Raw genomic sequence first — 12,722 nt, 5'->3', positions numbered from 1 at the left:
CCACATCCTTCCTCCACCACAGACCTCAAAAGACGATTTTTTTTTTTAATATATTTCCCAACACTAGGGTTTAAGGTATTTTTCTTCTTCTCACAGGCAAGGTGAGAATGGCTAGTTTTTGTTTTATTCTGAAGCAATGGATCAGGAGGTTAGGGAGGGACAGTGAGGGACTCTTGGTTTTGGCTGAGGTCATGAACTCAGGGTGGTGGGATCAGCCCCATGTGGGGCTTCTCTCCCCATCAGCTTACAGAGGAGTCTGCTTGTCCCTCTCCCTCTTCTCCTCCCCACCCTTGCTCTCTCCCTCTCTCTCAAATAAATTAATTTTTAAAGAGGTTAGGGAGATTCTGGTATGGGGAGTGAGAGGGAAGGGTATTTCTCCTAAGCCAGTGGCTATGCATAAATACATACATTAGACAGAGGACAGATAACAGGTAAGGAGGACATCGCAGGTAGGGCGAGCACCTGCCTCCATAGGCGGCGCACACGTCTGCATTTACCTGCCTAGTGTGCACAAGATCTGGGTAGCTCTTTTTTTCAGGTTGTGTCTGTAGAGTGTGCACGTAGAAGTGCACCTTCTAGTGACCCCGGGGCACCACCACATTTGCACATTGCACCACGTGGGGCTCGTGAGCTTTTGTGTTGCTGTGTGGTCCCCCTCCGGTTTTGTCCCGACGGTTTTCTTGGTTCTCTTAGCAGAGCGATGAGGGGACTTTAAAAATGCACGTCTTAGGGGGCTTTTCTTTGAGGACTGGCGGGGGGTGCGGGGAGGAGGAGCTGGAGCCATACTGGGGACTCCAGCTAAGTTGTGGAAGTCTGGGGAGGTGGGTGAGGGGTGCGTGGTGTTCCGCATGCGGGCGGGAGGGGTGCCGCGCCCAGATGTGAGTGTATTTGTGCCCGGGGTGTCGGGGGCCCCCCTCTGCCCGCGGCGGCATGAATCTGCCTGGCAGTCTGCCGCCTCGCCAAACAGGGGGCTGGATTTGGGAGGCTGGGGTGTGTAGGAGGCAGGGATGGAAGCGCGTAGGCGGAGGGGTTGGGGCGGGGGGCGGGGGGAGCGCGGAGGGGGCGTGGTCCCCGCGGCAGAGTCCCCGCCCACCCGGCGAGGGCCCCTCCTGATTGGCTTCCCGACCGAAGGGCTCAGGTTACATTCGCGAGCCGAGCGGAGCGCGGGAGAGAGGACCCGGGAGCGGAGCGGCTGCCGCGGCGCTGGTCAGCGGGCGCGCCGAGGCCCCCGAGTCCCCACCCAGCACCACCCAGACCCCACCCCCGCCCTGCGCCAGCCCGTGCCCCAGCCAAGGACCCCCAACACCAGCATGGACTGCTGCACCGTAAGTTAGAGGGCCGTGGGGACCGGCGCTCGGCTCGATCCGGGGCAAGGGGCTCCCAAGAACCCCCTGGAGGGAGAGTAAGGGATGGAAGCGCCTTGCGGGTGCAGAAGACCCAGGAGCAATAAGGGGCGCCTGCTGAGACGTGGGTGGTGGGTGGTGGAAGGTACCCGCCTGACTTGGAAGCCCTAGGCGAAATGCTCCCCAACTCGCGGGGGCGTCCGGGCGCCCATTCGCCAGGCAGTCTAGGTTGGACGGGGAGCTCGGCTGCAGGTTAGACGAGAAGAGGAACTTCCCAACACCCACCCCCAGAGAGACGCTGTAGACTGCAGCCAAGCTGCGGCGACTCCTTTCGGTGTCCTTTACCCTGGCTTTCGCCCTCACCCCACTCCCCATCCCACTGCCACCGCCGTGGGTGGGCAGACAGGATGATCTCCGTGACCCTGGTGCACCGTCCAGCGCAGGGACGGGAGGGGGGGCAGTCAGTCCACCCTGGTTAGCTCAGGAGTGATGCTGGGCAGCAGAGAGCCTCGTCAGTGAGGTTCTGGGGAGGGGTTGGCCCGTCCCCCAACGCCTTCTAGCCCCGGAGGGGGCTGGGTGAAGTGACCGCGAGAGAGCCCTGCTGGCGAGGCAAGGAAGTGTCTGCAATTTGTCAGCGCCCACACGGAGACCTGGATGCTGCGAGTGCCTGATGCCAAAGTAGGTTGCTGTTAAGGTGACTTGGGTATGAAAGCGCCTGGCACAGGACCTGGCTCCTAGCACACTAGCGGAGTACAGTGATCATACGTCTATTAAATGTGTTTATATATATTTTTTATTTTTAATCATTATTTTTAGCCCCTATACATATAGAGAAAGACTACTCCAAAGTCCTTGCATTCTCTGTCATTCAGTCAACCCAGTTAATGATACGAGAGGTTATGACTTTGCCAGCTCCCCACCCTCCACCCTATGGCTTACAAAAGAAAAAAAAAGTGAGGTTTGGAAGGAAAGAACAGCACACTTTAGAAGAGGTGAGACTTCCCTATGTCTGGGTACCAAGAGGGAGAAAGAACATAGGGGCACATCATTGTGGTTGTTCTTATGACTTTGACTCACTAATATCAATAATATTGGTCAACTGGTGAAGGCTTACCGTGTATCTAACTTTATATTTAATCATCACAACCGCCCTATGAGGCCCTGTCCCAGATCCGAAGGGCTAAAGGACTAAACAGGAGATGGCACCATTGTCAGACTGTGCAAGGGGCAAGAAAAGAGAGAAGAGGTGATGGGGGCAGAGGGCTGGGACAGGGCTGGGACTGAGCATCTTTCTGCCCCATCCCCATTCTGTGGAGGTGGACTCAGCTGGAAGGGGGCTGGGACATGTAGAGAACAGAGTGCATCTGGGGTCTAGAGGCAGGGCCCTCTTTTTTTTTTTCTTTTTTTAAAGTAGGCTCTACACCCACCCCCACCCCGTGTCAACTCCCTTCGCATGTTCTACCCACTGAGCCAGCCAGGCACTCCAAGGAAGGGCCCTCTTTATCTCTCATCCTGGGGCTCTCCTTGCTGACCATCTGACCTGGTGTTTGGGAAACAGTCTTGCCTTACTACCTTCTTGCCCCTTGGGAAGGAGGCTCAAACAGAAATGAGAAGAAAACAGCCTTTTTTTTTTTTTTTTTTAAGAGGCAGAGCTGCTGATTCAAATGTACCAGTTGTTGATTTACATGGTCACATATATATGACTTCCCTCCATTTATTTAATATGAAAAGGCAAAGAGACTTTTTTTTTTTTTTTTTTTTTTTGGATCCTACTCCTTGCTGTTGCTTAGTCTAGTTGGCCTGGTCTAGCTGAACTCATATAAACAATTACCTGCCCTGAGGCAGTGGCTAACAGGCAGGCTTCTGAATCCCATCACAGTTTGTTAGTTCTGTGGCCTTGGGTAAGTTACAAAATGTCTCTGAGGCTGTTTTTTTGACCTCTGAAATGGGGATTAAGTGAGGTAATGTGTGCAAGCACAGGGCCTGGCATGTAATAAGCAATAGGCAGAGATAATTCTTAAGGCTTTTAGGATTGGGGACCTAAATAATTTATTCCTCTAAGCTGAGTTCTAGTTGCGACAGAAGAAACTGAGACCCTCAGAGGTGCAGTGATATGCCCACCTGGGACCAGAAGCCATGGCTCCTATTTTACTCACTAGTGTATTTTTCCACCTCTGGTTATATGGAGCTCTCAGGCACACACCATAAATCTTGGCTTTAGAAGGCACCAGCCCAGAACCACAACCCTTCCTGGATTCCTTTTATTTTCTCTCCAGTTCTGCCTTTGGACAGGCCATCTAGCACCTCTGCCCTGAGAATTCAGCTGGAGGGAAAGAGAGGTGATTTAGGGGAGGAGCAGTGTGTTGGGTGGCTTGGCCTGTATGGAGTTCCAGGTTTCCATTCTGGATCTGGCTGAGGTGGGTAGAGATAGCAGGTTGGTCATAGCATGGATGGGGGAAGATACCCCTTCCCCCATAGCTGCTGGCCAAGGATAGGTTGGTCAGGAATGGGTTTGTGTTGCTGTTGTGCTGGGTTATTTTTTTTTAATCATTGTCCTCTGTTGAGGAGAAGCTTCACTGTTCCCTAAGGATATCCCAACAGGGGCATGAGCTCTGAGACGCAAGGAACCCAGAAGAGTCATTTCTGATTACAGGTAGAGACTAAGATGTCAGAGAGAGAGAGAGAGAGAGAGAGAGAGAGAACTAGACCTGCAAAGACAAAAAGGGTCAATCCCCTCCACAATCACACTGGCTTCTTAATAACTCCCTTTAACTGCATTTAAATCAATTGTGGGCATCTTGAGCACAAATTGCAGCACTCAGAAGCCCAGGAAATGAAAATAGCATTGCGAAGTATGATGAGGGGAAGCCATTTTTAAAGCAGTAGAAGTCCTTAGGAAAAAAAAAAAAGAAGAAGAAGAAAGAAAGAAAGAAAGAAAAAGAAAGAAAGAAAGAAAGAAAGAAAGAAAAGAAAGACAATTCCTAGATGCCAGAGGGTCAGATCAAAAGAGAAATGCCTTTCTAACTCCCTCAGTAACCATCTCCAGCCCAACCCACATTAATGCTGTGCATAATATTAAGCAACAGAAGGGCTCAGGGACTGAGGCCCTCTCCATTTCAGAGCCTTACCTCTAAAAGCAATACTTTCTCGGTTCCCTAACCCTCACCTATCTCAGCTAGGGCAGGCTGTGGGAGATAGAAACCTGAGGCATGGGGGTGGATGTGATTATTACAGGCTGAACCATATGAAATTATTTTTATCTGGCCACCTTTGGCCTACAAAAACAACTATTTCACATCAACTTATTAATTAAAAGAATCGTCCTCATAGCTACCATTTATTGAGCAACTAGATTGTGCCAGAAACTGGGTGTAGATCTTGCTATTTATTCTTCCTCACCACCCTAGAGGCAGGTATTATGATCCTGATAAGAAAGCATTAGGTAACAAGAGGTAGAGCTTGGCTCTTTTTCTTGACTGCCTTTGCTTATCCTCCAGAATAGGGGTTGAAAATATACTCGGGCCTCTGACATACAAGAGTCTGAATCTTAGGTCCACTAGTAACTATCTGCGTGACCTCATGTCAGGTTTATAAACACTTAAATCATCAGTTTTATTAGAAGTAAACTAGGATAGTGATAAAAGGTACGTCATAGCTTTGCCAGGACCGAACAAAATAACCTCTGCAAAACATTGTGTTACTGTGCCTGGAACAACAGGCGTGCTTAGTGAGTAGCTACTGTCATACTCTCTTTCTTCAGGAGCACACAACGCAAAGGGCTTCTTGCTCCTCCTTATCTTTCCTTTGTCCTTTTTTTGGATTGAAGCCTTTTCTCCGTAGCTTCTTCCTTCCAGACCACCTCCTCTGTTCTGTGTTTGCCTACCTCCTGGGGAGCATTGGAGAGGAAAGAATCCACAGCCTGGCAAAGCAGTCTCTGGGCCTCTAGTCCCAGGTGGAGGGAGGCTGACTCACTGGGGTGGGGGGTGGGGGGGTGTTAGCCCCACCTTCACCCTAATTCCAGCTTTGAGCCCTGGTGTGATTTTCCTCAGGTTAGGGACTAGCCTGATTCTTCTACACCCTGTCCCAGGGAATCCTGGACTCCGAAGGGGCCCTTCAGAGCTGGAGGCAGCCTCTGAGGACAGGGGCAGGAGAGGCCACTTCCAGGAGACCTTACTGCTGTTCACTTTGCTCCTCCCGGCCCACGCTCCATCAGCTCTGCAGCTCTGCAGCTCAGCTGATGGTGAAAGGACCCTTGGCTCGCGCAGGGCCATCCGGCGGTCCTGTACCCCTTGCCACCGCGCGCGACTGTTTGCTGTGTTGGAAACAGCTGTGCCCACCTGACCCCCCCACCCTAACTTTTTTGCCTGCCGCTCTCCTGGAGGGACAGACGCACACGTGCACACAGGCGCGCGCACAGGTGTACACACACACACACACACACACACACACACACACCAGCGCGCGACCCCTCCTCCCCTCCCCGCGTTTCCCACGGGCGCGCCGCCCTGGTCCAGGTCCCCAAGGCTCTGCTCCCACCCCACCCTCGCGGGGTCCCAGCCCAGTCACCCCACGAGTGCCCCCCCGCCCCGCCCCCAGGAGAGCGCGTGCTCCAAGCCGGACGACGACATCCTAGACATCCCGCTGGACGACCCCGGCGCCAACGCAGCCGCTGCCAAAATCCAGGCGAGTTTCCGGGGCCACATGGCGCGGAAGAAGATAAAGAGTGGAGAGCGCGGCCGGAAGGGCCCGGGCCACGGGGGAACGGGCGGAGCTGGGGGCGCCCGGGGAGGCGCGGGCGGCGGCCCCAGCGGAGACTAGGCCAGGTGAGGCGGGCGGCAGCTGCCCTCCCCAAAGCCGGGACCGCTCTCCCCCACCCGAGGAGCTCGACGACCACGGGGAGGGCTGCGGGGTGCAGAGGGAGCTAAGGGTGGGGGCCTAACCTCGGAGACGGGGAGGCGGGGGGCGGGGGGAGGGCCGGGAGGAGGCCGAGAGCTCACCTGTTCCCCTCTCTCCTCCTCCCTCTGCCCCGCCCTGGACCGAAGAACTGAGCGTTTTCAAAGGTAAAGAATACCCTCGCCAGCGGGTGCAAGGCCCCGGGGGGGGGGGGGGGGAGGACCAAATCCCCCACCCTGCCCTCTAACCCGCCCTCGCCCCCGCCCCCAGCCTGCGGGGTTTGCTACATCCGGACGCCCGAGGCTGCGGCGGGGACCCCCCTGGGCCGACACGGAAACGCGGCCACCCGGGTTTGGCCGCGCGAACACGGCCTGAGGCTATAAGCACCCCGGGCGCGCACGCACAGGCCGCCGGCTCTTTTCCGCTCAGTGACTCGGGGGGCGGGGGGGGCGGGCGGTTCTGGGTGACTGGGGTCCCCTGGCGCTCGCCGCCCCGGTGTCCTGGCTCAGGAAGGGGGGCAGGACCGGGGAGAGGAGGTGCCAGGAGGGCAGGTGCTCAGACCTTCTCTCTTCGCAGTTGCCGAGGAGAGATGGATGCCGCGTCCCCTTCGCAGTGACGAGACTTCCCTGCCGTGTTTGTGATCCTCTCCTTCCCACCACCTGCCAGCTTCAGGAGCCCTCCCCGCGTCCCTGGACTCCCTCTCCCAGGCAGGCTCCGTCGAGGAGTCGCTAAGCCCCGCGCCCTTTTAGTTAGTCCTCCGGGCTAGTACGGTCCCCACTCGCCCCTCCTTCCCACCCGAGCCCCAAACCCCAAGCCCCGCGCTCTCCTGTCTTCCTTCTTTTGCTTCTCGCCCACCTCTGCCCGCGCCCCGCATGCAGCTCTGCCTCCGCAGCCGCCGTGCACTTCCCTGCGCGCACTGCGGGGGGCGCCCTAAGCGTCGCCCAAGTACACTCACTTAAAAAAAAAAAAAAGTCCTTCCGTTCTGTGCGCAGCTAAAGGGGGCGCTCTGCGTCTCTGCGCTGTTCGCGCCCCAGCCGCGCCCCGGAACTTTGGCTCTGGGGCGAGGAGAGAGAGGAAGAGGGTTTTCATGGTGTCGGATACCTCCTGCTCTGATCCTAAGGGAAGTACCTATTGCTCTGATCCTAAGAGAAGTACCCATTTCGCGCCCTCACCCCACGCCTGCCTGTAATCTGCTTCCCCCCCCCAGCGCACCCCGAGAGCCGCCTCTCCAGCTCTCACCTGGTTTATGCAAACGCCGAGCGCCGGGGAGGCTCGGTAGGAGGAGTCTGCCGCGGCCCCGCCCCCGCCCCTGCTAGCCCCGCCCCCCGCCGGGCTCCTGGGGCTGTGGCCCGAAGGATTTTTATCTCCGTGTGTGCATGTGACCGTGCTGGGTTGGAATGTGAACAATAAAGAGGAATGTCCAAGTATTCAGAGGGTGCCGGAGGCGAGGGAGTTTGGGTGCACCAGGCCATCGCCTGAAGCTTGAGCGGACTTCCCTTGACCAAACCAAAGAGCGGAGGGGAGGACGGGGACGAGGGGACAAGGACGACCTTGGTTAAAACCCACTGTCTTGGCCGCCAACCAAACTTCCCACCCGCAGCATCACCTCTAGGACTCCAAGCCCATTCTTTCCCGTGCTGGTAGTATTTTTGTGCCGCCTGGGGGGATTTGCTTTGCCACCAGAAGAGAAGAAGGGGAAACAGCATGGTACCCAAGGGCTTTAATTCTTGATATTCCCCCTTAAGGATAGGGGGAGAAATCAGACAAGCATAGGAAGCTTGGACTTGGTGGTTGTCGCACTGCCGGCAGAGGGGGGCCTCTCCAGGAACCCTTTGCTAGAATCGGCTCTCACGGAAGTTTGCCCAGAAATCCCAGGAGCAAGGGCATCCTCCCTGATAGACATAAGAAAATTTTTAGTGGAGGCTGAAAGCATCCCTCAGAGGATCCCCCCCCATTCCCCCCCCATCCTCTAACCTGAGGACTTTACATTTTTAATGTGCATGCAAATCATCTGTGGATTTGGAGTTAAAATGAAGATTCCAGGCCCCATCACACACACACACACATACACACACCACACGCACACTGCTTCAGGAGGGATAGGAAGTAGCGTGAATCTGAATGTTTAAGAAGCGCCTGGTATTTTCTGTCCAGGTAATCAAAAGACCACACTTTGAGAAATATTGCTCTGCTTCCTATTCTGGACCCCAGGACTGACAGCTAAGGTGGATGACTGAAGTGGCGTTTGCCTCTCCTTTCCCTACTACCCCACACAGAAGATCTAAACTCAGTTGAAGGCTCTAACTCCCGGCATCCATATCCCGTATATGTATAGGAAAAAGCCTTAAAACCTGAGAAATTCTCTTAGTATGAGGAGGGTAAGGGAAGCGGTGAACCAAGTCCTCCACCCTCACACGCAAATATACTTGCTGTACTGCCACCCCCACCACCAAATCCCAGAGCTGAGCAGCACTGCTCACCCCAAAACAACCCTACAGATGTCAGAGTTTGAGGGCTGAAGTCACCTACTCATAACCCAAGCCCTTGTCTCTCGTCCGCACACCACCACCACCCAGCCCTCCGCTCACCGAATGTCACTGCCCCCATATGTCTCCTTAGGCCTCTTCCTCCTCTCTTTCTGGAATCTTAACAGGCAGAATGCAGCAACTGACAAGAGCAGCACGACCAGGAGCACCCCAATCAAGGCCCCAGCCACTCGGCCTTTGGATGGGTCTAAGGGGACATGGGAAACTCAGAGCTGCAGACCTTCTTGGCCCACCCCCCTCAGGTTTCTGGCGAAGCCTCCCCAGCCCAGGCCCGCCAGCGGGGCCTCTGCCCCGCATCCCCTACCAGTCACAGAGAGGGTCAGCTCACAGGAGGCACTGCCCATCTGGTTGGTGGCCACACAGCGGTAGGTGCCAGAGTAGGTCAGGGAGAGATTGGTGAGAATGAGCTGGCCAGACACCTCATCTAGAGGGTAAGGAGGAAGTGCTCCATCATTCACTCAACCCACAGTGAGCAGCTACCGGTTGAAGGCATGTCTCATTTCACCCTTGCAACAGTCCTGTCAGGAAGGGACTAACCTCATTTATTAGGGGGGAAACTGGCTCAGAGAAGGCGAGTGATTATCCAAGGTGACCCTGGAAGGAAGTGCCAAAGCTGCTGCTACTTCCATGCTCTTTCCACCCTACACAGCTGCCTTTTCAGGGGAGGGGGAGGTAGCACACTCTTGGAATTGGGGTGATGTCAGGTTCCTGGTTGGGGGTGGGGGGGAGAAGGCTTGATTGCTAGAAACTGTATCTTCTGGGGCGGCTCAAAGCTCACCCAAATGTTTTACTAAGCTGCTTGCCTTCCCTTTAGAAGGCAGACCACACACCAGATGGTCTGGAGGGCTCTATGCACTGATAAAGGGGTGTGCTGGGGCTGGGGCTGGGGCTGGGGCAAGGGATGGGCCCTGGAACAAGCATGAGGAGGCTCAGGAGCCAAGGCTCTTACCCAATGATATGGTTCCTCCCAAGATGCTGACTACATGACTCCAGCCAGTCCATGCTATTCTGCCTCAGTTTCCTCTCTGGGAAGCTTACAAATGATTCACAACCCTTAAGAAACCCCCAGATGTGGGAGTCATAGAAGACCCCCTGCTTTCCACTGTCTTCCAAGAGATCAGAGGACATTCAAGTCAAGAAATGCTCCCAGGACCGCGGAGCCACAGACTGCAGGGAGGCAGACAGGAGGGAACCATAAGGACACCAAGAGAGAAGCAGGGAAATGTAGAGCCGTTTCTCTCACACCCACAGGGACAGAACCGAGAAGGGTGGGTGTGTGGAGTTTAGAGACCAGATTTGCTCAGATCCTGAGTCCCCCTTTCCCCATGCCCTGGGCCCTTACCTTGCATCATGCTGCCAGGAGAAGGTGCAGGGGAAGATCCGAGGCGCACCCAGTTGTACACTGGCCTGGGGGCTCCCTGGGAAGAGCTGCACTTCAGTGCAGCAGAGCCCCCCACGGAGGTCTGCCCACTTGCACTGCAGGAGGGACTACTGGGGGGCACTGCAGAAATCACAGGAAGTACCTTAGCCATCTCTTAGCTCCCCTCCCCACCCAGTAAGTGCTAGATTTCCTGCTCTGACCAAATAGTAGTCCACCTCTGGTCACGTCCCACTGCATCCCCAGGAAATGATTCCCACTATTGGAAATTCTGATTGTTAGAAAATTCTTCCTCGTGCTGAGCCAAAATCTGTGTTAATACAACATCCACCCATTTGGTCCCAATTTCTGTCCACAAAGAGAAATGAAAAACCTCTCATCCCCAGGACAAACCTTCAGCTATTTGAATGCAGTTGTTACACACCTCCTAAATCTTCACTTTTCCACCTAGACATCCCCAGCCTCTTTAAGAGTTTCTGTTTGCTCATCTCTGAGCAGGTTCTGGGGTGGAGCGAGAAACTTGGAACACAAGGTTGGTGCCTTAGTGGCAGGGGCCCTTGTTCCTTTAATGGCCACTTCCCTTCTCTGCCACTGACCTAAGGAGAGAAAGAATCTGAGCTACAAATGGGATGTTCCTCCAAAGAGAGAGTTGTTGGGGATGTGACTCAGATCCCTATAAAAGGGAAGGGTTTTCTCTCTCTTGAACCCTTTGTTACTAGGGACTGAGGAAGGAGGCATTCTTTGTGGAGGGTGGAGCAGGAGTAGGACTATGGAGATTAGAGGATTTGGGGAGGGAGGTATTCTCCTTCGAGGTCGAGGTTGGAGCAGGGTGTGCTTGGGCTAGAAATGGGGATATGGGGGTGGACTTAGCAGGCCCAGTGCAATCTTTTACAATACAGGGGTGGCTGGTGGCTCCCCAGGCTGCCTTACCAAGCACAGTAAGGTTGATTAGCCCCAAGCCATTGGTGTAGAAGTCTGGCGGGTTATTAACTTGGCAGAGGTAGGTTCCAGTATCCGAGGGCTGGACATCAGTCAGTTTCAGGGTGGCCACCCCTCTTGTGGGGGGGTTCTGAAGCAGGCTGGCCCTCTTTGCCTTAGAACCAGTTGGATACAGGTGGCCATTGGTGAAATACAAGATCTGGGGAGAAGCAGAAGACACCCGTGTGTGCCTTTTTCTGCCTGGCATCCACTCTACTGTCCTTTCTTTAAAGCAGGTATAAGAAAGTATACGAGGCCCCTCCTTGTATACCAGGCAGGGAAGCTAATGCTCTGGAGCAGGAACCAGCAGGGTCTATCTGTCTCCAAATGCCATCCCTTCCTGGGTGCTAAATGAACTTTATTTGCTCATTTATTTGCTTGTTGTTTTGCTTTCTGCTAAGCATGGTTCTCAATTTGGGGGGCGGGGAATCAATGCAGATATTCTTGGAAGGGGCATCATTTGATCCTACTAACAATCACTAGAGCTCAACAGCAGTGGGTTTATTTGCTGGAAAGGCACTAGGAGAGGGGAGTTGCTTGTAGAAGGTAGGGGAGAGGAGGATGCACAGAGCCCTGTAGGGGATACCCCGGCAGGCAGACTGTGGTGCTAAGATCTAGGAAGAATCCATTCTTTTTTTTTTATCCAAGCATGCCGATCCCCAAACCCACCCTCTCTGACCCGCACCCTCATCCTGGCTGGGCCCCCTGTTCCAGCCTCCCCCAGCCCCACTCCCTGCCACTGCTCTCAGCTCACGGGATGGGCCTCCGAGACGGGCTTCCCAGGCTGCACAAAGCTCCACTCCAGGGCGAAGTTGTCTCCCACGGACGTGCTGTAGCTGCAGGTCAGCTCTGCGCTCTTGCCCGCGGGGGTGCTCAGGGGCTCCACGGGCACCTTTACCTCCACAGCTAGCCCGGGGGCTGGGGGACACAGAGAGGGGAGGCCAGCCGAGAAGGGCTGGAAGGCACAGGTCTGGGGTGGAGGGGAGGCCCTGCCCTAGATCCCCGGGGGTGATGTGGGGGTCCAGCCCAGACTAGGGGCACCCAGGGCCCAGACTGGAGGACCCTCTCCCTCCTCCTCCTCCTCCAGAGCTCAGTTCCCTTCCAATCCCTCCCTTCTCGGTTTCCGGGAGGGAGGAGCGCACAGCTCGGCTGGGTTTTGTAGGTAAAAGGACGGAGCCGAGGCCCGGTATGAGGGTGTGTTTGTCGGGGAGGTAAGACAAATGGGGGGGGAGGTGGAGACCTTCCCGGGGAGGCCCAGCTTGCCCCCCCCAAGTGCCCACCTCCGATGGCCCCAGCCCCCCAGCGCCCCCAGCCCCCCAGCGCCCCACAGAGCCAGCAGGCCCCAGGAGTGGGGAGCCCGGCCTGTACCCCCAGCCCTGCCGGCCCCCCGCGGCCTCCTCACCGCCCAGGCAGACGAAGCCCAGCAGGGCCGCGCAGAGGAGCAGCCCCGGAAGCCCGGCCATGGCGTGTCCAGTCAGTGGGTGGGTGGGTGCGTGTGTGGGAGGGACAGCGGCACCCACGGGGGCAGCCTCGGCTGGGCAGGAGTGAGACTGGCTATCTCAGAGCAAACAAGGGGAGAGGCCG

The 12,722-nt window shown here is 55.7% G+C and overlaps 2 protein-coding genes across 2 annotated transcripts; one reads left to right on the top strand and one right to left on the bottom strand.

Annotated features, from left to right (window-relative positions):
• The first annotated feature begins 1,136 nt into the window (after positions 1-1,136).
• On the top strand, positions 1,137-7,663 carry NRGN (neurogranin). The gene is made up of 4 exons (XM_025465111.3): positions 1,137-1,325; positions 5,940-6,166; positions 6,386-6,403; positions 6,813-7,663. The coding sequence occupies exons 1-2, from the start codon at positions 1,311-1,313 to the stop codon at positions 6,159-6,161; spliced, it is 237 nt and encodes a 78-aa protein (XP_025320896.1). The 5' UTR covers positions 1,137-1,310; the 3' UTR covers positions 6,162-6,166; positions 6,386-6,403; positions 6,813-7,663.
• A 278-nt stretch (positions 7,664-7,941) lies between these two features.
• VSIG2 (V-set and immunoglobulin domain containing 2) lies at positions 7,942-12,722 on the bottom strand. The gene is made up of 7 exons (XM_025465110.3): positions 12,541-12,722; positions 11,893-12,056; positions 11,091-11,298; positions 10,125-10,283; positions 9,087-9,206; positions 8,825-8,969; positions 7,942-8,128 (listed from the first exon to the last, which is right to left on the bottom strand). Exons 1-7 carry the CDS (start codon positions 12,599-12,601, stop codon positions 7,996-7,998), a joined length of 990 nt encoding a protein of 329 aa, XP_025320895.1. The 5' UTR covers positions 12,602-12,722; the 3' UTR covers positions 7,942-7,995.

The sequence above is a fragment of the Canis lupus genome, chromosome 5 (assembly GCF_003254725.2).
Source record: "Canis lupus dingo isolate Sandy chromosome 5, ASM325472v2, whole genome shotgun sequence".
In the NCBI taxonomy this organism is placed as follows: Eukaryota; Metazoa; Chordata; class Mammalia; order Carnivora; family Canidae; genus Canis; species Canis lupus.
The sequence above is the reverse complement of the archived record's forward strand: the minus strand, read 5'-3'. Positions and strand labels throughout refer to the sequence as shown.

What these genes read in the sequence shown, in the direction of transcription:
- VSIG2 (XM_025465110.3), bottom strand. Translation starts at nt 12,601, where the DNA reads ATGGCCGGGCTTCCGGGGCTGCTCCTCTGCGCGGCCCTGCTGGGCTTC. An exon ending in GGGCTTCGTCTGCCTGGGCG is followed by an intron (nt 12,057 to 12,540) that starts GTGAGGAGGCCG and finishes TGTGTCCCCCAG; the next exon opens with CCCCCGGGCTAGCTGTGGAG. An exon ending in GCTGACCCTCTCTGTGACTG is followed by an intron (nt 8,970 to 9,086) that starts GTAGGGGATGCG and finishes ATGTCCCCTTAG; the next exon opens with ACCCATCCAAAGGCCGAGTG.